At 39.9% G+C, this 26177-nt stretch overlaps 2 protein-coding genes and 1 non-coding gene across 3 annotated transcripts in view; 1 reads left to right on the forward strand and 2 right to left on the reverse strand.

Moving 5' to 3' along the window:
- Positions 1-1540: 1540 nt before the first annotated feature.
- On the reverse strand, positions 1541-16865 carry LOC121376741 (CEN-like protein 1). The gene is made up of 4 exons (XM_041504507.1): positions 16762-16865; positions 11393-11500; positions 3808-3844; positions 1541-1871 (listed from the first exon to the last, which is right to left on the reverse strand). Exons 1-4 carry the CDS (start codon positions 16819-16821, stop codon positions 1678-1680), a joined length of 399 nt encoding a protein of 132 aa, XP_041360441.1. The 5' UTR covers positions 16822-16865; the 3' UTR covers positions 1541-1677.
- On the reverse strand, positions 11660-11732 carry Trnak-uuu. The gene has a single exon. It is a non-coding gene; the product is annotated as a tRNA-Lys (tRNA).
- An 8215-nt stretch (positions 16866-25080) lies between the features above and the next one.
- The window catches only part of LOC121378049 (FMRFamide receptor-like), a 1206-nt gene continuing 109 nt past the window's right edge, over positions 25081-26177 (forward strand). The window contains exon 1 of the mRNA XM_041506147.1: positions 25081-26177. This exon is cut by the window's right edge and continues 109 nt beyond it. Coding sequence (XP_041362081.1) covers positions 25081-26177 — 1097 coding nt within the window.

Raw genomic sequence — 26177 nt, forward strand, 5'->3', positions numbered from 1 at the left:
TATTTAACGACGCACTCAACACATTTTATTTACGGTTATATGGCGTCAGACATATCGTTAAGGACTACACAGATAATGAAAGCGGAAACCCGCTGCCGTCACTTCATGGGCTACTCTTTTCAATTAGCAGCAAGGGATCTTTTATATGCACCATCCCAGACAGGGTAGTACATACCACGGCCTTTGTTTCACCAGTCGTGGTGCACTGGCTAGAGCGAGAAATAGCTCAATAGGCCCACCAACGGGAATCGATCCTAGACCAACTGCGCATCAAGCAACGGGAATCGATCCCAGAGCAAGCGCTTTACCACTGGGCTACGACATTTTTCTAATGCAGAAAGGGATCTCTTATAATATTTATGCACTTTACCACAGACAGGAAAGCAAATACCACGGCATTTGACCATTTATGGTGCACTGGCTTCGACGAGAAAAATCCCAATCAGTTGAATGTATCCACCGAGGTGGTTCGATCCTGTTGCGCAAGCACCTCAAGCGACTGAACTAAATCTCGCCCCTCAAATTGCCATCAAAATTGTATAGGCTGAAACTTCGTTTTTGATACAGGTGTGAAGACAACTAACGGAACAGCTAAGGTAATGCATGCACAGTTCTACCTTTAGTCACCGTGCACTGCATTATCAGTTACTTCAGTGACAATGTAAGAGAAGCTGCATATATACTGGCTGTTCTAACATTTGTTTTCACCCCTGTATTAAAAATGGGATTTAATCTATGTCGTTTGGTGGTAATTCCAAAAAGAATTATACTTAAGTTGGTGTGGGTTTAAAACTTAATAATACGTGTATGTTGTCATATGAATTCTAACTTTATTAATTAGAGACTTGCATTGCAATTCATCGGTTCCTTTTTGACGCAAACGGACTATAATTTTTTGAAGTCGTGAGTTTTGGTTTTAAAAGGTAAGTCTATAATAAAGTGAAGCTAACATCAGAATTTTTTTTTTTGTGCCAAGCTGTAATCAAATATCAAGATACATTACGTATGTTTTGTAACCAAAATTACTGAAAATCCTGAATAAAAAAATATTTTGGGCTAAAAGGAAAAAAAATAACAGGGCTACATACATACAAGGCTCGATATTAACGGCGTATCCGACGGCATTTGCCGTAGATGCGATATGAATTGCCGTAGTTCATGGGCTTTACCTGTGGCAGTCAGTGGCGTAGCGAGGTGGAGAGGCCACGGGGGCCATACCCCACCCCCATCGATTTTCTTTTTTTTATGCATGCATGTATGTATGTATTATTTTATAAAATTTAATACAGTAAAAAAAAAGTTGGCCCTTCCACCTCGCTACGCCACATACATAGTGTGGGTTGACCCTCCTCCCCAATAGTGAGTCTCCCCCCCCCCCCCCCCCCCCCCCCCCCCCCCCCCGCCATTAAATCCTGACTAAGCCAATGGTGGCAGGTTTGGGTTTTTTTGGTGGACACAAATTATTGTCGTTCGTTCCAGGGATAATGTTTATGTTATTTGTTGCTCATGTTACTGGTTTAAAATTTATTGTCATTTTCATTGTTTCAAACATGGTTACGAATAATTACTTCTTTACATAGTGATATTGAGTCTGTTCCGAGGATAACTGATGTCATTTCCTTGCTTCCACTTCCGCCTAGTATCAGCCACCCTAACCTCTTCCGGACGCCTATCAAATCAACTGCGCATGACTCGAAACTGGAAGGCTGTGATTGGTCCGTTGAGATTGTTGTCGCTTCTGAAGACGTCCATGTTGAATAGTGTACGGTTGTCGGGGTCGTTATGCATGACGAGTTGTCTGCCCGGAGACCAGTCGAATAGGTAGATCTGATACCGGTGTATGCCTATACTCGGGTGCGGACTGTGGTAATCTGAAACCAGTTTCAATCATTCATTATACTAGTCTCCGTGCTTATATCCAATTTATTACGGTTCAAGCACGCTGTAGTGGCCACACAATTCAGCTATGTAGACTGTCTGTCCAGGACAGTGGATTAGTCCTTAGTTTGTTAGTGAGAGAGAGAAGATAATGTAGTGGTCATTTCAATTTACATTCGTGCTAATATCCAATTAAGGTTCAAGCACGCTGTCCTGGGCAAACACTTCAGCTATCTGGGCTGTCTGTCCAGGACAGAGAGTTAGTTGTTAGCCGTTACTGGTTAGTGTGAGAGAAGAGAGTGTGGTGGTCTTACATCTACCAAATGAGTCATTAAAACTCGCTCTGGGTTGGAGCCGGTATCGGGCTGCGAACCCAGTACCTACCAGCCGTATGTCCGATGACTTAACCACGACACCACCGAGGCCGGTAATCTGTAACCAATTTCAACCGTCCATTTATACATATACTTATATCCAATTACGGCTCAAGCACGCTGTCCTGGGCACACACCTCAGCTCTCTGGGTTGTCTGTCCAGGACAGAGGGTTAGCTGTTAGTGAGAGACAAGTCGGTGTAGTGGCGTTACACATACCCATTGTCAAACTCGCGCTGATTAGAAGCCGGTACCGGGGGGGGGGGGGGGGGGGGGGGGGGGGGGGGTGCGTGCGAATCCAGTACCTACCAGCCTTAAGTCGATGGGTTAAACATTACACCACCAAGCCCAATAAAACGCACCACAAACAACAAAGAACAATGTTATACTTTTACGGGGCTGCGTCATAAAATAACATCATGGCCAATATACTTAGTCATTTCTTGTTGGCAAGACCTAAAACCAATAATTAAAAACAATTATCAGGTGCGTTTTTAATTCATTATTCTTTGCTGGCGAAGAACTGGCTTCAGTTTGAACAGATACAAGTTAAAGGGACATTCCCGACTTTGCTCCATTGTAAGATGTTTCCGACAAATAAAACATTTCTACGATTAAATTTACATATTAAATATATTTTCTTGTTTAGAATGTCAGTATCTGTATATTCAATGTGTTTCTGGTCGTCTTAATATTTGTAAGAAGCCCAAACTGGATTTTGTCTTCAAATAATTTAACCTTTTACAAATATTAGAACGATTAGAAACATGTTTAATATACAGCCACTGATATTTTATGTAATTACAGTCGTGAAAAAGTCTCTGTTAGTCGATAACATCTTAAAAATTGCAGCGAACTCAGGAATGTACCTTTAAAGCTTGTTTGTAACCACCGTTGTATTATTATTATGTTTGCAAATTTAACAAAATACCCCCCCCCCCCACTTCCAAAAAAAAAAAAATTAAAAAAAAAGAAGTTTGTTTTCTTTAACGACACCACTAGAGCACATTGATTTATTAATCATCAGCTATTGGATGTCAAACATTTGGTAATTCTGACTCGTAGTCATCAGACGAAACCCGCTACATTTTTTTTTGTAATGCAGCAAGGAATCTTTCATATGCTCTTTTCCACAGACAGGACAACACATACAACGGCCTTTGTGGTACACTGGTTGAAACAAAAAAAAAAAAATCAAATCAGCTGAATGGATCCACCGAAGTGGTTCGATCCTGCGACGCAAGCACCTCAAGCGAGCACTCAACCGACTGAGCTAAATCCGCAACCCCTGCAATTAACAAAATGTCCACGGCAAAAAAACATGCCATTGAAAAAATTCTGAATATAGTACAAGGCAAAATAGGTGCCGTGGAGAACTTCACGGCAATCTCCACGGCATTGCCGATTGCCGTGGGCAATTGCAGGGGTTGAATCCTGCCCTCAAAATAACAACAGCTGAATGGTTTACGGTCGTTATATTAATTGTTTGAAAATTATAAATACTTACCAATTAGAATATCAACCGGCAATAGTATTTGAAAATTATAAATACTTACCAATTAGAATATCAACCGGCAATAGTATTTGGTTTATCTGGAAAACAAAAAATGATAAATAACAAGGAGTGAGTAGTTTGTAAACAGTATGATAGTATCTCAAATTGGAAACGTGTTTCTTTAAATTTAGACGTAAATCTGCTTATGAATTCGACTGACATTAAAAGTGTAATTTTTTCATATTTTGAAAAACAATAATATTTCATTTCATTTCAACTTATTTTTGTGTTTATATACCCCCCCCCCCCCCCCCCCCCGCTAAAATTCCTGCACACGTACCTGTTTTGTTTAACGACACCACTAAAGCACTTTGATTTATTAATTATCGAAAAATGGATGTAACATATTTGCTAATTTTGACACGTTAAAGTGTGTGTTTTTTAACGACATCACAGGAACACATTGATTAATTAATCATCGGCTATTGGATGTCAAAACATTTGGTAATTCTGACACGTAGTCATCAGAGGAAACCTGCTACATTGTTCCTAATGCAACAAGGGATATTTTATACGTACTTTCACACAGACAGGAAAGCACATACCACGGCCTTTGACCAGTTGTGGTGCACTGGTTGGAAGAAGAAAAAAACAAAAAAACAATCAGTTCTATGGATCCACTGAGGTGTTTCGATCCTGTGACGCAAACACCTCAGGCGAGCACTTAACCGATTGAGCTAAATCTCGCCCCTTCAGCTATGTGGTCTGTGGGTTTAATGTGAGAGAGAGAGAGAGAGAGAGAGAGAGAGAGAGAGAGAGAGAAGAGAGAGACGAGAGAGAGAGAGAGAGAGAGAGAGAGAGAGAGAGTGTGTGTAGTGGTCTTACATTTACCCATTGAGTCGTTAAAAACACGTTCTGGGTGGGAGCCGGGACCATGCTGCGAATCCTGTACATACCAGCCTTATGTCCGATGGATTAACCACGACACCACCGAGGCCGGTTAACAATAATAACAGCACATTGTTTACGAAATAGACGTATTTAAATATATAATCATAACAAGTTGAACAGAAATATTAAACTTGAGAATGCGACTTTAAATGCACAACTTTAAACTGTATAATATACGGTCATTGTTTTAATACCCTTTTCGGTTCTTCATTACCCATTTTCTCCCTTTTCTTGTGTTTGAAAATCTCATATGTTGAAGAAAGAAAAAACCCCAATTGTTTACGAAATAGGTGTATTTAAATACATACACCGGCCTCGGTGGCGTCGTGGCAGGCTATCGGTATACAGGCTGGTAGGTACTGGGTTCGGATCCCAGTCGTGGCATGGGATTTTTAATCCAGATACCGACTCCAAACCCTGAGTGAGTGCTCCGCAAGGCTCAATGGGTAGGTGTAAACCACTTGCACCGACCAGTGATCCACAACTGGTTCAACAAAGGCCATGGTTTGTGCTATCCTGCCTGTGGGAAGCGCAAATAAAAGATCCCTTGCTGCTAATCGGAAGAGTAGCCCATGTAGTGGCGACAGCGGGTTTCCTCCCAAAAATCTGTGTGGTCCTTAACCATATGTCTGACGCCATATAACCGTAAATAAAATGTGTTGAGTGCGTCGTTAAATAAAACATTATATATATATATATATATATATATATATATATATATATATATATATATATATATATATATATATGTGTGTGTGTATTTATAACAAGTTGAATAGAAAAAATAAACTTCAGAGTGCCCCTTTAAATGCAGTACTTTAAACTGTATATGTATGTATTTATATATTTAAGTCCACAAATGACTGTCAGGAAATAGTTTGTTTCGTTTAACGACACCACTAGAGCACATTGTTTAATTAATCATCGGCTATTGGATGTCAAACATTTAGTAACTCTGACATGTAGTCATCAGGAAACCTGCTACATTTTTCCTAATGCAATAAGATATCTTTTATATGTACTTTCTCACAGACAGAAAAACACATACCACGGCCTTTGTCCAGTTGTGGTGCACTGGTTGGAAAGCGAGAGAGAGAGAGAGAGAGAGAGAGAGAGAGAGAGAGAGAGAGAGAGAGAGAGAGAGAGAGAGAGAGAGAGAGAGAGAGAGAGAGAGAGAGAGTTAAATGGATCCACTGAGGTGGTTCGACCCTACGACGCAAGCACCTCAAGCAAGCACTTAACCGATTGAACTAAATCCCGGCCCCTCAGCTATGACTGTCAGGAACGATGACGGGAATTGTACGAAAGGTGAAAAAATGGTTTATATAAATTATTAGATTAAAATACTGAATTTTATTGTTAAATAAAATTTACTTACAATTTTTTTTTTTTTTTGATTTATGCAAAAGGGTATTCAAATGTTTATAATAGTAAACTGTGTGTGTATGGGGGTGGGGGTGGGGGAGGTAATATTTGGCATGCTTCCAGCAGATAACTGTTCAAGCACGCCTGTTGTGGGAACAACCTCTGACTTCGCCAGAGAGTTCCGTGCATAACAGGGAAAGGGGAGGGGTGATTTCGAGCTATGGCTTAGTGTTAAGTATTGGCTAAATAGTAAACTTTTATTATAATACATGAGGCCATTGTCGTGTGACCTTTTTGGTTCTTCGTTACCCTTTTTCTCCCTTTCCATGTGTTTGAAAATCTCAATTTGTAATTTAAGTATGTTTTTAACAATTAAACACTGTCTAAATCCTTGTTGCTTTCATAACAATCACCTTCATTTTTTGTTTCAACTTTGTTACGCCCGTCTCTAAAATCTAATGACCCGTGAACGCGGTTATTTCTATCAGATTGGTAATTAACCACCTCAATGTCTTGTGTCGCCTCGTCGTGAAAACAATCACATCCGGGTGACATGCCTCGCTCGTCACCCGAGTGGAACCTGCCAGTCGCGTGACCATAATATATATACCTGAACACTGTTCACAGCTATCACCACACTTATCATCAGTCTCATCAGTTTATATTTCACTTTACGATCACTGTCATATTTTTGCCAAGAAAAATGTCTTCCTATTCCAAGAAAAGTAACACGAGTATCGAATCCACCGACTCCATCCCGTGGCAAGATGGCTGCTATTTCCAGTGTTCGCTGATCGACCTCACCGTCATTGGCAGCGAAGGAAGCTGCTCGGATGCCGACTGCAGCGACGTCAGCAGCGATTTTGACCAAGAGTTAAGTCCCCTGGACACAGCTTTCCTCTGTGATGACGTCGACAACGACTCTTCGCTACCGACGGAAGACCAGCTGATCGTGTGTATACGTCACCACAACGTGTGTATCTGTCAGCAGACGGACGAGAGGCAGTGGTCGCAGGTTTCCAGGTCCGACAACTCTGTCAGTGTTTCGAAGAACGTGGCTGACGCGTCAGACGAGAAGGTCAACATGAGGTCAGTCAAGAAGGTCAGGATGACGAAAGGATTAGGGGCCAAGCTCGTGCGCTGGTTCAGCCAGAGGAAGGTCGCGTCAAACCGGAAGTCGTCTGTTCTCGTGTGCAACATGGCCGATTCAGATCAGCTCAGGTGGTCATGTCTGTTTTGAACGAACTAATTAACTTTTCGAACATAATTTCCGTCCATCGATCGTTCACCCGCGCAAACCTGGATAAAAACTGTGATATCGTAACAGAAGTTTTGTCTGGGAGAGAATGCTTTTGACGTTGTTTGCAGACTTGAGTTATTAGAAGGATGTGTTCTGTTCAGGTCTGTTCTGTTTGTCAGAAAACTTTCGATGTGACCGTACGATAACGGAGACTTGTAATTAGTGACTATATGTGCATCTGAAAGTGCTATTGTGTTTTGTCCGAAGTGTTTATTATTTATTATTTTGTGCTATAGTAGAATAAATATTCAAAATGATATATTTTGTTGGCTGTTTATATATTTTTAAGTGTTACTATTTTTTGTTTTTAGTAGTATTTTTATTAATTTGATTTAAATTTTTTATATTTTGTTTTATATTTTATTTTATTTTATTTTATTTTGTTTTATTTTTATTTTTATTTATTTTTTAAAATATTTTTTTACATTTTTTTTTTTTTTAATTTAATTTAATTTTTATTTTTATTTATTTTTTAAAATATTTTTTTAAATTTTATTTTTATTTTTATTATTATTATTATTATTTTTTAAATTATATTTTATTATATTTTATTCTTTTATTGGGATACCTTTCATATTAGCGTTGGAAGTAATCAAACATGGCTTGTAGGTTTTTTTCTTCAATAGTTTTCACTTAAAGGGACTATATACTGAGTTTCCATCCATGTTTCTGACTAAAAGTGTTTATAGTAGTCCAATTTGTATTCTACCTCCAAATAATGGACGTTTGAAAGATTTTATATTAAAATGATGAAATATGAGCAACTACAAACAATCTGACGACCAGAAACACATTCAATATGCAGAAACTAATATTCTAAACAATAAGCGCAATATATTTTGACATGCTCATATACCACTAAGGTTTCGAGATGCTCATATACCACTAAGGTTTCGAGATGCTCATATACCACTAAGGTTTCGAGATGCTCATATACCACTAAGGTTTCGAGATGCTCATATACCACTACGGTTTCGAGATGCTCATATACCACTAAGGTTTCGAGATGCTCATATACCACTAAGGTTTCGAGATGCTCATATACCACTAAGGTTTCGAGATGCTCATATACCACTAAGGTTTCGAGATGCTCATATACCACTAAGTTTTCGAGATGCTCATATACCACTAAGGTTTCGAGATGCTCATATACCACTAAGGTTTCGAGATGCTCATATACCACTAAGGTTTCGAGATGCTCATATACCACTAAGGTTTCGAGATGCTCATATACCACTAAGGTTTCGAGATGCTCATACACCACTAAGGTTTCGAGATGCTCATATACCACTAAGGTTTCAAGCATTCTAAGCAATAAGCTGTGTTTATTTGGAAATATAAAGTTAAATTTTAACGACACCACTAGAGCACATTGATTAATCAATCATCGGCTATTGGATGTCAAATATTTGGTACGTCTGACATAAGTCTTAGAGAGGAAACCCGCTACATTTTTTTTTTTTTCGATTAGTAGCAAGATATCTTGTATATGCCTTTTCCTCACATCCAGGAAAGCACACACCACCACCTTTGACCAGTTGGAACGAGAGAAAAAAAAAACCCAATCAAGTGAATGGATCCACCAAGCATTTGCAGCAAGGGATCTTTTATATGCACCATCCCATAGACAGGATAGCACATACCACGGCCTCTGATGTACCAGTCGTGTGCACTGGCTGGAGCGAGAAATCCGGTTATAGGGTATCAGTCATTTAGTAACTTGATTTTCGCTAATATTCATAATTATAAAGAAGAAAAAAAATTCACAAAATTGTTTTAGTATTTTTTTTGTCTAACCCTACTAACCATATGTCGTCACTTCACTTAAAACTTGCTAATTGTAATTGTTAGACTACATTCGGGTACCAGGGATGTACCTACCCTAAAATAGCAGGGTGGGGTTATTTAGAAAAATACCTCTTGACAAAATAATATAAGCTTTTTTTCTAGCTAAAGGCGGGACGTAGCCCAGTGGAAAAACGCGCTTGATGCGCGGTCGGTCTAAGATCGATTCCCATCGGTGGGCCCATTGGGCTATTTCTCGTTCTGCCCAGTGAACCACGACTGGTATACCAAAGGCCGTGGTATGTACTATACTGTCTGTGGGATGGTGCATATAAACGATCCCTTGCTACTAATGGAAAAAAGTAGCGGGGTTTCATCTCTATGACTGTCAAAATTACCGTATTTTTGACATCCAATAGCCTATGATTAATAAATCAATGTGCTCTAATGGTGTCGTTAAACAAAAAACAAACTTCTTCTTCTTCTCTTTTCTAGCTGGGTCGAATTTACGAAGCCTGTTTTTCTTAAACGTCGGTGTTTAAGCGTTGTAAATGTATTTAGTTACACGCGTGTGAGACATAAACAGGTGTTTAAGCGTTGTAAATGTATGTAGTTACACGCGTGTGTGAAACAGGTGTTTAAGCGTTGTAAATGTATGTAGTTACACGCGTGTGAGACATAAACAGGTGTTTAAGCATTGTAAATGTATGTAGTTCCACGCGTGTGAGACATAAACAGGCTTTGTAAATTCGACCCACCATTTCTAAACTAAATAAGGGAACGTTTTCATATTTTCTAAAGGACAACCCACCCCCTGCCCACGTATCCCCTCTAGTTACGGTCATGATTTCTTTTGTATCATTTAGTATTATTATTAATTTTATTTGGTAATTTCTACCTTTAATAATTATTAATGTAATTTCTGTGCATACGGTCATTTTCTGTAAAGTGATTATTTAAATTAATAAAATGCAAAGTGTTCTAATTCAATGACTACCACTTTTTTTTTCTTTTTTTTTTTTTAAAGAATTAGGGAAAAACTTTATTATTTAGGCCTCGATCTTTTGGATTTTTAGGGTTTTTTTTTTAATTTACATGCTAAGGGGAGATAAAAAATGAATATTCTTGAACTTCTCTGGAGAGTAATGGAGAGCCAAAGTAACAGCTCGCCTTAAAGGTCCTACGTCAAAGTTTAAACTACAATATTCCGTTATTTTCACAATCATTTCTAATACAACTACAAATTGTCCCTCATGGAATAATTTTCATTTGTCAATCGCTAAAGCTCGTGACAAGTGAAAATTATTTCACTTATAACATAAATTTGATAATAACTGGTAACTCGTTTATTATCTTCTATTTCTATTCGAGTTCACGCACAATTTTTCAATAATTAACTCTAGAATAATAATTATAAAAAAGGCTTGCACTGGACGACGAGAGGGGTTTTCCGAATAAATTGTGGCTAAATATTACATGGTTACCATGTTTGTTTCTTTTGTTAGTAGACCGCACAACATTTTGGGTAAACTTAATGTGTTGAATGTGTACGCATAAAACAGTGACGTCACTAGGTAATGCGTGTGACAAACTCTAAAAAATTCCCAATTTTTTTTTTTTCTGCTAGTAAATGGAATTATCTGGTTGTAATTTTTTATAGGCATATAGCTGAAAGTATAAACTTTATGTTTTAAAGAAAAAATATGTTAAATATATTTGGCTGGAACCGCCATTACTGCAACTTTGACATTGTTCCCCTTAAACGACGAGGTCTTATTATTAAAGTGTGTTTTGTTTAACGTCACCACTAGAGCACATTGATTTATTAATCATCGGCTATCAAACATTTGGTAATTTTGACATATAGTCTTAGAGAGGAAACCCGCTACATTTTTCCATTAGTAGCTAGGGATCTTTTATATGCACCATCCCACAGACAGGATAGCACATACCACGGTCTTTGATATACCAGTCGCGGTGCACTGGGCAGAACGAGAAATGGCTCAATAGACCCACTGACGGGGATCGATCCTAAACCGACCGCACATCAAGCGCACATCAAGTGACATACCACTGGTCTACGTCCGCCCCCTTCTACTTCTGTTTATTAAAACGACTTACAAACAAATGGGCTGAAGAACTTAAACATTTTTTTTTACATTTTCTGAAGCTGTCACATTTACAAACCTGTCAGATTTACAAATCTATTTATTATAACTAAATAAGAGAATGAAGAGATACTCACAGCTCTAACGACAGCTGCATAATGTATGTGATCGCTGATTGTAACACCAGGGGGCGCGCACGGAAAAGGAGCATCCGGGTCAATCATGAGCAGGACATAACGATAATTCTGAAAGGACAAAACGGAAAACTGTTTTGATTGCGGAATAAGATTTTAAAAAAGTATTTACTTTTTTGTTGTATTTTTAAGAACCAATAAGATGTTATAAACTGTAGGGACAATACAAAATCACAATAATATTTTGGAATAAAAAAAAAAAAAAAGTCTAGCCCACGTAGGGACTCGAACCCTAGACCCTCAGATTAAAAGTCTGATGCTCTACCGACTGAGCTACGCAGGCTGGTTAATGAAAAAACGATTTGTGTTTCGATTTGGTAACTTCATACGTCTTTGAAATATGGAACTAAATAAAATATCATTTACACAAACATGCCTTTAACTTGATGCAAATATCCTAAACCAATTACAGGGCTCGACCTCAGCGGTAGTCTGGGGTGTTTTATAAAAAACAAACCCAAACATATATTCGTACCATATTTACCCTTCCTTTGACAAAATTAGAGGCCATCCTTAAAAATAGTTTGTTTTGTCCATTTCCGATCAGTAGTTTCAAATGTGGGTAAGTAGGGATTATTATTACTATTATTATTATTATTAGGTAGGGATTATTATTATTATTATTATAATTTTTTTTTTTTTTTTTTTTTTTTTTTTCCATATATATACTCTTCAAAAGAAGAAACGCAAAACCACATTGTCGTAACATTTGGAGAATTGATTTAATTATTGAATGGTGAGTCCGATAATTACCAAATGTTGCAGGATTGTTCACAATTCACTCTAGTCCATTGTGAGTAAGTGATAGGACACACCACCAAGGTCAAGGTCATCTGGAGTCAATATCGGGTGTGGCCTCCGCGTGTGTTGACAACTGCCTGGCACCGCCTGCCCATTGAAGCAACCAGAGTACGGATGACGTCCCGGGGGATGGTGGCCCACTCGGCCTGCAAGGCTGCTGCCAGCTCGGGCAGGGTCTGGGGCTGTGGTTGTCGCTGTCGGAGGCGTCGGTCCAACTCGTCCCATAGATGCTCAATTGGGTTCAAATCCGGTGATATCGATGGCCAAGGAAGGACATTAATGTTGTTGTTCTGTAGGAAAGCCGTTGTGAGACGTGCTGTGTGAGGCCTGGCGTTGTCATGTTGGAACACTGCGTTGGCGTTGGCCATAACTGGAACGATGTGTGGCCGGAGGATCTGGTCAATGTAGCCCTGTGCATTCAGGTTGCCCTGCACGTGGACCAGGTCAGTTCTGCCAGTGTGTGAGATGGCTGCCCACACCATGACACTACCCCCGCCGAATCTGTCCACTTCCTGCACGCAGTTTGCCGCATAACGTTCACCACGACGCCTATACACGCGACATCTTCCATCATGACGTCGGAGCAGAAATCGGGACTCGTCACTGAACCACACCTGTCTCCATCGCAGTTGAGGCCATTGTCGATGAATCTGGCACCACTGCAGTCGGAGTCGACGGTGTTGTGGTGTTAAGATGACACCTCGAACTGGACGTCTGGCACGAATTCCTACCTCACGTAGGCGGTTCCGTACGGTCTGGTCGGATATCCTGCGCAAACCTGGTATTGCTGCGGCTGTGGAGGTGGCAGTAGTCAATCGTTCCCGAAGGTGGCGTACCCGGATGTAGCGGTCCTGCCCGGGGGTAGTGACCCGTGGTCGACCGGATCTAGGGAGGTCACGTGTTGATCCATGTTGCTGGTAACGGTCCCACAGTCTGGAGATGGTGCTTGGGGACACATGGAATGCCCTGGCAACGGCCGTTCTGGATTCGCCTGCGTCTAGTCGGCCGATGGCATTGTTTCTCTGCGGTTCACTGAGACGTGGCATGTCCTGGATTGTCAACTGTCGGCCAGATACAGAGGCCAGGCAAGCGAACACCCTGCACTTTTATACTGTCGGTGTTCATGTTGCACGTGCAGACAACGCACGTGCAGTGGTGACATGGTTTGCACGTGGCTGCGTTTTTGCGAATATTCACATTTTGGAACTTTATTGTACAGTAGCTGCGTTTTATCGAATGTAACCGTGGGAATGTGTTTGGGACATGCAATGACCTTATATTCACAAAGCATGAACCGGTAGGAAACATAAAATCGGAGTTATAACCCATTTGTACCCTTTTGCGTTTCTTTTTTTGAAGAGTATATAATGTCACATATGTGACACTTCATTCTGTCACATATCAATGTCGTAGTTTTAAATATTTCCCCAAATTCTGTTTAATGATTAAACTAAACACGTTATCGTTCATTAAGGGCTATCATAAAGTTTTCATAAGTGTATATTTTACAAAATATTGCTCATGATTTTAAAAAAAACATCACTCTAAAACCATGTTTAAATAAAAATAAATGATTATTTTCCCCCCCCCCCCCCCCCCCCTTTTTTAAGTTATGGGGCTACCAATTTGTACTGAGGGCTACTAGATTTTATAACCTAGTAGCCCACCGGCCACCGAGTTAAAAATAAAGGTGTCCTCCCATTTTACCTACAACCCACTTTGCCTACACTCAGTTTGCCTACAATCCACTTTGCCTACACTCAGTATGAAAAGATGCCATCCCCAGTTAAAAGTGGAGCATTCCATGTATGGTCCCTATGTATAAAAATAAAATGACAATATAATATGACAAACACATATTTTAGTATTAAAACGATTAACATTACACAACAAAAACAAGTAAACTATAAAATGACCTCACAAATATTAAACAAATATTTTGTACAAAGTTGAACTTTAATCCTATATCAAAGAATCATGAAGGCCATTTCACTTTGATCACATATTAAAGATCACAGTATGGGATCATTGGACTAATACTAATCACCATAAAGACCATGAAATCACCTTTGCGCAACTAAGCCCCAATTGCATTACTTATGTTCATTATAATCTTAATTGTTTATGTAATACAATATTTTTATATTGGTTTGAGACACAAAATAATAGGGATTGTCCCACTATGAACTGGGGATGTCACTTTTACACACTGTAGGCAAATTGAGTGTAGGCATACTGGGTTGTAGGCAAAATGGGTGTAGGCAAAGTAGGTTGTAGGCAGAATGGGAGGGAACCAAACTAAACATAGTGTCAAGGCCTAAATTAGTTTATTTAATGTTGAGGTATAGAGTGAACATTTGATGGTTTAATTTTATACGTCAACCTTTCTGGTTTTTATTTCCACAAGTTGTCATCCTGGCTCATTTCAGGATCTCGATAATAAAAACAGTTAGTGACCCGGAGAAACACAAGAAAACCAGCTACATTTCTCCATTAGTAGCAAGGTATCTTGTGTACGCATCATTCCACTCACAGGATAGCACATACCACGGTCTTTGATAAACCAGTCGTGGTGCACTGGCTGGAACAAGAAACAGCCCAATGGGCTCACCGACGGGGATCGATTCTATACAGACACCGTCATCAAACGAGCGCTTTACCTCTGGGTTACGTCCATCTTCATAAATCAAGGCTAATATTCGTTCCTCGTATTCAGCCTTGATACATGTAGTCAGAAATCGTGCCACAAAATGCATAAATTTCATTGGATGCGATGAGATCTGATTGCAACGAATCGCAACGCTCCTTATAGATTCCCTTGTTATTGTAAACAAAGATGACAGCGTCAGCGTCCGGCGGTTAATTTTTGATATTGCTTTCAAGATTGTCACATGTTACCGATGCTGTGATTGGTCAACGATGTCATCGTGTAAGGGACATAATCGGTGTTACAAATTTTCTTCCAATAGAGGGCGCTAGTAGTGGATATCAGTAAACTTGACTACATGTATCAAGGCTGAATACGAGGAACGAATATTAGCCTTGATTTATGAAGATGGGTTACGTCCCGCCCTAGCCCGAGTACTCTTGACTGTAAGAGAGCTAGACGGACATTTGGACATAAACACGCTCTCATTACAGTCAGAGACCAACCTATGTCTTTTTTTGGCAATTCCTGACTACCAAACGGTAGGCAACGAGTCCCGCTCTAATACCACAACAATCCTATGTTTGACGTCAAATACCTTTACATCAATCATTTTCGAGTTAAATGATACAAAAAAAATCCACATATTAATCACTAATACACATACTACAGAAAGAAACCCGACAGCACCCACATTCAGCTACGCTTCGTGACACTCCGTCGCAACAATTGCAAAGCTCGGCGATCTATTTCGAGACGTAGACCACGTGATCGCGCACTGGGCGATTCCGCCTTGTGCAGCAGTTACAGGGGCCGTCTCATATCAAGCGAAGTTACAACATGGAAGAGTTGGCTAATGCCGTTTTGGATGAATTTGGATTTCATTACGTCATTAAACCAAAACAATTACACATTATTGATTCCATTTTGAATTTGAAGGATACATTTGGGGTGTTATCGACAGGATACGGCAAAAGTATGTGCTACGTACTGCCTCCTCTTATGAGATGACCCCTGTAACTGCTGCACAAGGCGGATTCGCCCAGTCTCGAAATAGATCGCCGAGCTCTCTTACAGTCAGAGTACTCGGGCTAGTCCCGCCCATAGTTTTGACGTTTGGTAGTAATGCAAATAGGAAAATTTAGACATTTTCGTTCAATTCGGGCAAAAATCGACCTACCCCCTCCGCACCTCTACAAAAACTGGAGCCTTTACGCTTATGGTTCTATAAATTATTTCTTTGGTCTGCGTCGATCAACGTCAGTCTACGTTATCGGCGGATATGTTACATATTTTATGGATACTAGTATAATTGTGATATTATGGGTAGTTTTTAGTGTGTGGTGTTTTTTGCTTTTTGTTTTGTGTTTGTTTGTTGGGACAGGTTTTAGCCTAGTGGGTTGAGCGCTCGCCTGATTGCTCGCGTCGCAGGATCAAAGCACCTCGATAGATCCATTCAACCGAATTTTGAACCAGTGCATCTTACCTGGTCAAAAGCCGTGGTCGGTTATGTGTTTTCCTGTCTGTGTGAGCAATTGCCTATAAAAGATCCTTTGCTGCCAAGTGGAAAATGTAGTGGGATTTCCTCTGATGACTACGTGTCAGAATTACCAAATGTTTGACATCCAATAGCCGGTGATTAATTAATATCCTCAAGTGATGTCGTTAAACAAAACAAACTTTAACTTTGTTTTGTTTATTATTATTTCTAGCTGTTTTGTTTTGTTTTGTTGTAATTATTATTATTATAATAATTATTGTTATTATTTTTTTTTTTTTTTTTTCTGTTCTGTTCTGTTCTGTTTAGTTTGTGTTTATTATTAATATTATTATTATTATTATTATTATTATTTTCAGTACTTACCGAGACGGCAGAAGAATATTTTACAACTGGTTTCGACATCGTCATTTCCATGTCAACCATCTCGTTGCAGTGAATTTTAGTGGTACCGAAAAACACGTGCAGTGACGTATCGCGTTCACAGATAACATTGCCTATATGACAAGTCAAAACATTATCCAAGAAAGATTCCGTATTCGGTAGTATGAACGTCAGTATCATTAACGAAGCGAACGTAATCACTAATCCAAGAACACAAATAAACATGAAGTACCATTGCAGTGAAAATGACACAGCGATAAATATGACGTCTACAACCTACTTTTAGTTAACTTTTAACCAGGAAGTCAGAATTGGTCTAATTGTAAGTACTGTTATACATTGTACTGTAAACGTGCCTTATCGCGAATGTTTGTAGGAAATCTGGACTACCGCAGATTTGAACAGCATGTGAAATCTATTTTTAATCTTTGATAAAAAAAAAAAAACAACACACACACAAAAACAAAACAAAAAGGAATTACAGTTAAATCTGTGTTGAGCAGCCAGCAAATGGAGTGTCAAAAAGTGTCCTTTTAACACAGGTGGCTGCCTAGTACAGGTCAGTTTGTACTATATGAGATGATTTGGAAGAATTAAAAAAATGTGGCCTTTTAAAGGGACAGACCCTAGTTTTTAAACACTACAGCATATTTTGTCACTATTAAAGCCGTTTATAATCACTGAAATCAAACATTACTTACATTTTATTCTTTAGATTATCCATGTCCGTAGAACCGTAGTGTTTCTGATCAACCTGGTGTTTGTAGCACCAAAAATCGCATTTTTCATATTTTTTAAAACGCACGTGCGTCTGAGAAGTAGCGGTTTATTGAGCAGAGTTCTAGTCTATTTTTATGGATATTTCCTGTTTTGACGTCACAGACTCTTCTTTCACTCTATTGTAACTTTATCCAAATGAGTTACAGGTTTGTAAATTAACTAAACTTAGTGTCCATTTTTTACGGGATAAAACTAGTGTCTGCGCCTCTAACAGGTCTCATTGTACTCTCTGTCATTTATATACGGGGGCGGGATTTAACTCAGTCGGTAGAGCTCTCGCCTGAGGTATTTGGGTCGCAGTACGTTCGAATCTCTTCGGCTGACCCTTTTGATTTTTCTTTTATCTCGTCCCAATCAGTACCTCACGACTGGTATATCAAAGGTTGTGGTTTGTGCATCTAAAGGACCCCTTGCTGCTAATTGGAAAATGTAACAGGTTTCCTCTGAAAACTACGTGTCAGAATTACCAACTTTGCATTCTGCCAGTCATTGCCATAGAGACAGAGACAGAGAGAGACACACAAATAGAGACGGAGAGACAGAGATACACACACACAGAGAGAGAGAGAGAGAGAGAGAGAGAGAGAGAGAGAGAGAGAGAGAGAGAGAGAGAGATCCTGCCTAAGCACGGATTTTACATTTCGTCACCTATGATATATCGATCTCGTTGAAAACACAGACTTGTTATAACCCGAGACACGGAGTCGATCCTTTTCTGAATCCAATAGCTAATGAGCTCCCTCCATCCGTTTTTCTCTCTCCCTTACTCTCTCTCTGTCTTTCTCTCCCCTCTTTCCTTATTATTTCTCCCTACCATTATTATCTCGTTCTATCTCTCTCACTCACTCGCTCGCTCTCTCTCACTCACTCACTCACTCACTCACACACACACACACACACACACACACACTCATCTTCATCTGCTCTCTCTCTCTCTCTCTCTCTCTCTCTCTCTCTCTCTCTCTCTCTCTCTCTCTCTCTCTCTCTCTCTCTCTCTCTCTCTCTCTCTCTCTCTCTCTCTATATATATATATATATATATATATATGAAGAGTTCAGGCGCAAAACGCGATATAAAGCCATTATTGTATGTCAGTAAGGTCTAATCGCAGGCCCGATGATTTGCTGCAAAACGTGATTGATCCTTATGAAATTGTATTGGGTAAATCCCGGGGTTTTTTTTTCCATCAAAATTACTGAAAATGAAAAATGGATATATCGCGTTTTGCGCCTGAACTCTTCATATATATATATATATATATATATATATATATATTATATATACCCCCCCCCCCCCCTCTCTCTTTCTTCTCTCTCACACACACACACACACACACACACACACACTCTGCCTCTGCATGTCGTCTCTACTTTTCTCGCGGTCTGTCTTCCTTTTTGTTCTCTCGGCGTATCTTTTTATCTCTTATCTCTGCCACTATCCCTCTTTCTCCGGGTATGTCTTGCTGACTTCTTGTCTCTATCACATCGTGTCTCTCATTCAGAAACTGTAATTAGCCTGCAACTTGATCATTGTCAGCCTAAGCTTTCGCTGACCTTCATCTCCTGGTCTTTTGGTAATTACTTTTTGGAATAACGGTTCTTCTTACATCAGACTATTATGTTTCCGCCAGTGTCCTTTTTTCGTCTCTGCTGTTTCTTTATTGTATCCATAAACGAATGACGTGTGTGTGTGATACTGGGTGTAAATTCACGAGTAAGTTGTCGAAGCAGCGACCACGTATTTAAGACGTATTTAAGAAAAAAACAAAGAACTGATTGGTAAGTAAGATTTGTTTTCCATATTGTTTATTTTTTATTTTACCATTAGAAAAGATTAGTTTTTTTGATGTGCGAAAGATTCTAGCCTTCGATGGTTTCAGTATAGATTACTGCAAAACATTAACTACTAATATTTTTCTATACAAGATTAAAGGCATATTGTCACATACCACTGACCTATTTAAAGGCATATTGTCATATACCACTGACCTATTTAATGGTCTAACAAAGTATTACCTAAACAAAAATAATTTTATTTGTCCCTAAATGTACTTTATTCACCCATCTTCATAACCACCTTACTCCATTTATGAATGACATTTTGTAAAAATAATTGAATTATGGCAATGGTCCATAATTCAAAAACTAAAATTGCCGAGAGGGATGACATGGATTTCACTCCATCATGGTTCAGTTAATATGATGCGATAGCTAGATTTGGTTTTCAACAATTAATGCAATTTTTATTTATTATCCATCTTTTGAGAAATAAGGTCCTTAAATCCGTGACAGTATGCATTTAGCGACAATGAATCTCTTATATATTATGTAGCTTCTGTAATAATTTTCCTGAAACAATACAACATATATTTTTCGATTGCGATAAGGTACACACTCAATGGGAAGCAGTAACAGATTGGATATTTACTCAAACAGAAACTATAATTCATTTTAATATCATTATTATAATGTTTGTTTTAGTAAAGAAATATAAAAACGATTTTATAAATTGGTTAAAGTTACAATGTCTGATTACCATATTATAACATCATGTACAAATATGAAATACAAGATCAAAGAAAGAAGTGTTTTATTTAACGACGCACTCAACACATTTTATTTACGGTTATATGGCGTCAGACATATGGTTCAGGACCACACAGATTTTGAGAGGAAACCCGCTGTCGCCACTACATGGGCTACTCTTTCCGATTAGCAGCAAGGGATCTTTTATTTGCGCTTCCCACAGGCAGGATAGCACAAACCATGGCCTTTGTTGAACCAGTTACGGATCACTGGTCGGTGCAAGTGGTTTACACCTACCCACTGAGGCTTGCGGAGCACTCACTCAATGTTTGGAGTCGGTATCTGGATTAACAATCCCATGCCTCGACTGGGATCCGAACCCAGTACCTACCCGCCTGTAGACCGATGGCCTGCCACGACGCCACCGAGGCCGGTTACAAGATCAAATGCACTTTTAAAAAACTCGTGTGTGTTCGTTATGAACGGAGATCGTCAAAAGTATACGCTCGATTCGTCGCTTGTGCCGCCATAGCTCGGCAAAGCACAAACAACAGCCTGTTGTCAGTTTCAGTTAACACGTACGTTTGCCGATTTCAAATTGTAGGGTTCGTCTCAAAAAATTAAAAGAAAAATCTTGCGCTGTACGAAGAACGTTCTGTTGAAGATACGGTACTAGTCTTTCGTTAAAACCGGTTTGATCTTGACAACGTATTATCGACAATCGTACCTTCCTGTTTCAGAATTAATATTTTGTAAAGTGTTAGTAGAACTTTCAAAGTTTAGTTTGTATACTAGTAACACATTAATCATGTATATATATATTTTTAAATAAAATATACTAAAGTAGACAATGAACGTTTTCACTTCTTAATTTTACGTGTTAAAATCGACAAATTCAAATAAATATTCTTTCGTTTGGAAAGGGTAAAGTTGGGGGGGGGGGGGGGGGTGTTAACGACATCAAAGTTAGAGCATATTGATTTAATAATCATCCGACGCCGTACAACCGTAAATAAAATGTGTTGAGTGCGTCGTTAAATAAAACATATCCTATCCTTCCTTCCATCTGCTGTTGGATGCCTAACATTTGGTAATTTTGACATATAATCTTAGAGAGGAATCGGGTGCATGTGCAGGGGGAGGGTATTGGAGGTCGAAACCCTTACTTGCCCAAGCTTAAAAAAAAATGAAATGTATTTTCTGGGGGATCATGGTCCCATATAAACTTCGCTCAACACAGTCTATAACCCCAACCCCGCTGAAATCCCTGCACACGCGCCTTGGAAACCCACTACATTTCTATTTAGCAAGGGATCGTTTATATGTACCATCCCACAGACAGGATATCACATACCATGTTCTTTTATATACCCGCCGATGGGGATCGATCCTAGACTGAACGCGCATTTCCAAAATACACCTGTTTAGGTATAAGTAATGAATAAAAATAACATATAGTCTTGAAAAATGTTACGTAAATCGAACACAGTACCCTCTTCCTCTACCCCTAGATCGTTACGTAATTAGTAACACCCCCTTACATGTGACACGTATGCCAACAGCTGGCCACTGTCAAAAGTTCAAGGCAAATCCCCCACCCACCGACAACTGGAAAGGCGTTGTACCATACCTCTATGGATATAAATATGTTTTGGAGATATGAGACGACCCCTCAATCAAGACAGTTAAATTTGTTCAAAAATTGCGACATCTCACGTGATCTCTTGTTGGGGAATTCCACACTTGTGATAAGCCAATGAAAACCGAGATCGGTAGGAGCCCGTCAAAAGTGTCCCACTTTCAAAATACTGGCTTTGTTTTTGACTTGGATAAGCCAGCGTAGTGAAACCAATGCGGAGTGCGGCGTCATATATGCACCAAACGTAATTGGATTTTCTGTTCTATATGCTTAAATAATAAAAATATTCCGGATACTGCCGCTTTAATAATTAATATTTACAGTATGAAAATGAAAAAGAAATGTTTAAGTATTAACGCTGTGCATGGCATAATGCAACAGACATTTGAAATGGAAAGGTATATTCTTTAATTTAATACGATTGTAATGAACACAATGGTATTTAACTAAAGATAAATGAATGGGCAAACGTGAACAAATATAATACTTAAAACACTATTTTATTGAGACTTAAAGATAATATAGACTTGGAAAAAAAAATTCAGACTAACATTTTAGAACAAATATAATGCTTTAATTTAATCTCTTCCGTTATATGTGGGTACATTCTGGTAGACTTGTGGGTGCTTTGTGAAAGTATAGGGTTCATGGCATGTCCCAAACACATTACCACGGTGTACATTCCATGTGTGAATATTCGCAAAAACGCAGCCAACCATGTCCCACGGACGTGCGTTGTCTGCACGTGCAACATGAACACCGACAGTATAAAAGTGCAGGGTGTTCGCTTGCCTGGCCTCTGTATCTGGCGACAGTGACAATCCAGGACATGCCACGTCTCAGTGAACCGCAGAGAAACAATGCCATCGGCCGACTAGACGCAGGCGAATCCAGAACGGCCGTTGCCAGGGCATCCATGTGTCCCCAAGCACCATCTCCCAGACTGTACCGTTACCAGCAACATGGATCAACACGTGGACCTCCTAGATCCGGTCGACCACGGGTCATACCCCCGGGCAGGACCACTACATCCGGGTATCGGGAACGATGACTATGCCACCTCCACAGCCGCAGCAATAACCAGGTTTGCGCAGGATATACGGAACCGCCTAATGAGGTAGGAATTCGTGCCAGCCGTCCAGTTCGAGGTGTCATCTTAACACCACAACACCGTCGACTCCGACTGCAGTGGTGATTCATCGACAATGGCCTCAACTGCGATGGAGACAGGTGTGGTGACGAGTCCCGATTTCTGCTCCGACGTCATGATGGAAGATGTGCGTGTATACGTGGTGAACGTTTATGCGGCAAACTGCGTGCAGGGAAGTGGACAGATTCGGCGGGGGTAGTGTCATGGTGTGGGCAGCCATCTCACACACTGGCAGAACTGACTGGTCCCGTGCAGGGCAACCTTGCACAGGGCTACAAGACCAGATCCTCCGGCCACACATCGTTCCAGTTATGGCCAACGCCAACGCAGTTCCAACATTCACACAGCACGTCTCACAACAGGCTTTCTACAGAACAACAACATTAATGTCCTTGTGGTCATCGACATTTGAACCCAATTGAGCATCTATGGGACGAGTTCGACGCCCTGCCCTGCCCGAGCTGGCAGAAGTTTGGGCCACCAACGATCCGTATCTGGTTGCTTCAATGGGCACGGTGCCAGGCATCAACACACGCGGAGGCCACACCTATGTCCAGATGACCTTGACCTTGGTGGTGTGTCACAATGGACTAGAGTGAATTGTGAACAATGCAACATTTTGGTAATTATCGGGGATCACCATTCAATATTAAATCAATTCTCCAAATGTTACGACATGTGGTTTTGTTTCTCTTTGAAGAGTGCATTTAGGTATGTGGGCCTCCTGTCATATAAGTAACTCTGTTCCTTCTTTCGTTCCTATTTCTTTTCTTTTCACTACTCTATTTGTCTTCAATTTAAGTCAGTGCCCTAGAGAATTAAAGAATATTTCTTCGTATAGATACGTCTATATACCTGTATATATAATATATATATGTATATATATATATGGGGTATAATATGACTATACTTTGGGCCCCACTATATCTGGGACAATAAAGAATATATATATATATATATATATATATATAAAGAAAAGATTTTCCATTCATTTCCCCTTTTTATTGCACATTAAATTTATAATACTATGAAATCCATTTGTTTTCGTGGTGGTCCAATTTGCGTGGAATTCGTGGATTAACGCAGTCAACGAATGTAAGAACACCACGAAAACATACTACTTGTATATAAATTATGCGAATATGACTTTATGATATTATCATTTTGATCCACGAATTTAAGTACTCAACGAAATAATGTTTTTCAATAAAACCACGAAAATGTAAGAGCACGAAAATAAAGGATTTTGCAGTATTCAGTGTTAATGACAGCTGTCTTCTTAGAGTGTAAATGTATCCTCAGCATTGGTTGGATTCTAATGTTTATAATAATGTATGTAGCTGTATGTCTGTATGTATGTATGTATGTATGTATGTGTGTATGTACCATGTGGTTGTCTGAGTGTGTGTGAGTGTTTGTTTCTATGTTTGTATGCTTGTATGTATGTATATACGTATGTATGTATGTATGTATGTATGTAATGTGTTTGTATGTGTGTGTGTGTGTGTCAATCTAATTAAAATTAGCTCCACTATTACATGTGGATCTAAAGACAGCCAGTTGGAGCTCATGTCTACCAATCAAAACCTTACTTGCACAATCCTGCCAGTGATTTAAAACTAACAACACTGCGTAGTCCCTAATGTCCAGGTAACATTTCGTCTGTAAAATAATAATTTAAATATTGACCAATCACACTTCGCCTCTTATAACGTATTTGGGAGTAATGTGGCGAGTCTATTTTAGTGGCCGCAGTACAGCGAACCATACAATAAGTACGGGGGGGTTATGTCTTCAGTTTTACATTACAAATTATTTATTTTATAAAATAAAACATGTGATAAGGCATTCGTAATTCACACGAAACATGTCGTATACCCTCAGGATAATTCGGAATGTTTTCAACTTATTTTTAAATCACTGGCAGGATTGTGCAAGTAAGGTTTTGATATGAGCTCCAACTGGCTGTCTTTAGATCCACATGTAATAGTGGAGCTAATTTTAATTATATTGGTGTGTGTGTGTGTGTGTGTGTGTGTGTGTGTGTGTGTGTGTGTGTGTGTGTGTTTGCGTGCGCGCGCGATAAATTTAAAACCTTTTGAAACGAGCAAATGAATTCTGATATTTAACTAAAATACTGTTTTGTTTACGTCATGTTGTATTTTCTTTCAGCGAAAGTATTACTAACACTTGACTTCAACTTGGACATGAGTCAAACAAATGGAACCGTCACCATCAATGACGTCACAAGAAAGGCCCTTTTCGTCGTGGAATCCGTAACCCTGGTCGACAACGAGGCCGCAATGAACGCCACCACCGCGCACGACGTGTTGCCTAGCAACGCCGAGACTCTGGAGCTGACACGATTTGTGATTCAGAAGGTGATGGTCCCGATCGTGGTGTGTCTGGGCGTCGTGGGTAACGTCACCAACATGGCGATTCTGACTCGACGCTGCATGAAGTCGTCCATGAACTCCTACATGACAGCCCTGGCGGCCGTCGACATCCTGTACTTGGTGTTTAGCCTCACCCTCAGCTTCGTCCACTATCAGTCGTTTAGCGAGAACCAGGTGTACATGCACTGGTTCCTATACGGCCGCGTCTTCACCGACATGTCCGCCAACGTGTCCGTCCTTTTGACCGTCACCTTCACCGTGGAGCGCTACATCGGCGTCTGCCTGCCGCTCAAAGGGAGGATACTCTGCACGGTGAAGCGAGCCAAGGTGGTCATAGCCATCGTCACGGCTGCCGCCATAACGTGCACCGTCCCGGAGATGTTCGAGATGACGATTGCGGAAAAGACGACAGACATCTCGCCCTTTCTGGTGGCCGAGTACACGGAATTCGCCATGACGTACGGATATAAGATGGGATACTATTGGTTCTTCGTCAGTGTTTTTACCTTCATCCCGCTCATTCTTCTCTGTATTTTCAACGGCTTTCTCATCCAGTCAGTGTTCAAGGCGGTGCAGATACGACGTCAAATGACCGTGACCTTGTTGTCAAAAAATTCCAGCTGCTGCAATCCTTATTCGGGGGAGCAGCAGAAGATCACTAAAATACTAATCACAGTGGTCCTCGTGTTTCTTCTATGTCAGATTCCAGGAGCGGTTCTTCTCCTGTACAGTAGTTACATAGAACTAGCAGACGTCAAGCTCTCCCCAGAGAGGAGGAACGATTTGAAAATCGCGGGAAACTGCACGAACCTGCTCGTGCAGATCAACGCGTCAGTGAACTTCCTGTTGTACTCCGTGCTCAACACGAAGTTCCGGAAGTTGTTCTGTCACATGCTTTGTAAGACCGC

Source organism: Gigantopelta aegis, chromosome 7, assembly GCF_016097555.1.
Source record: "Gigantopelta aegis isolate Gae_Host chromosome 7, Gae_host_genome, whole genome shotgun sequence".
NCBI lineage: Eukaryota > Metazoa > Mollusca > Gastropoda > Neomphalida > Peltospiridae > Gigantopelta > Gigantopelta aegis.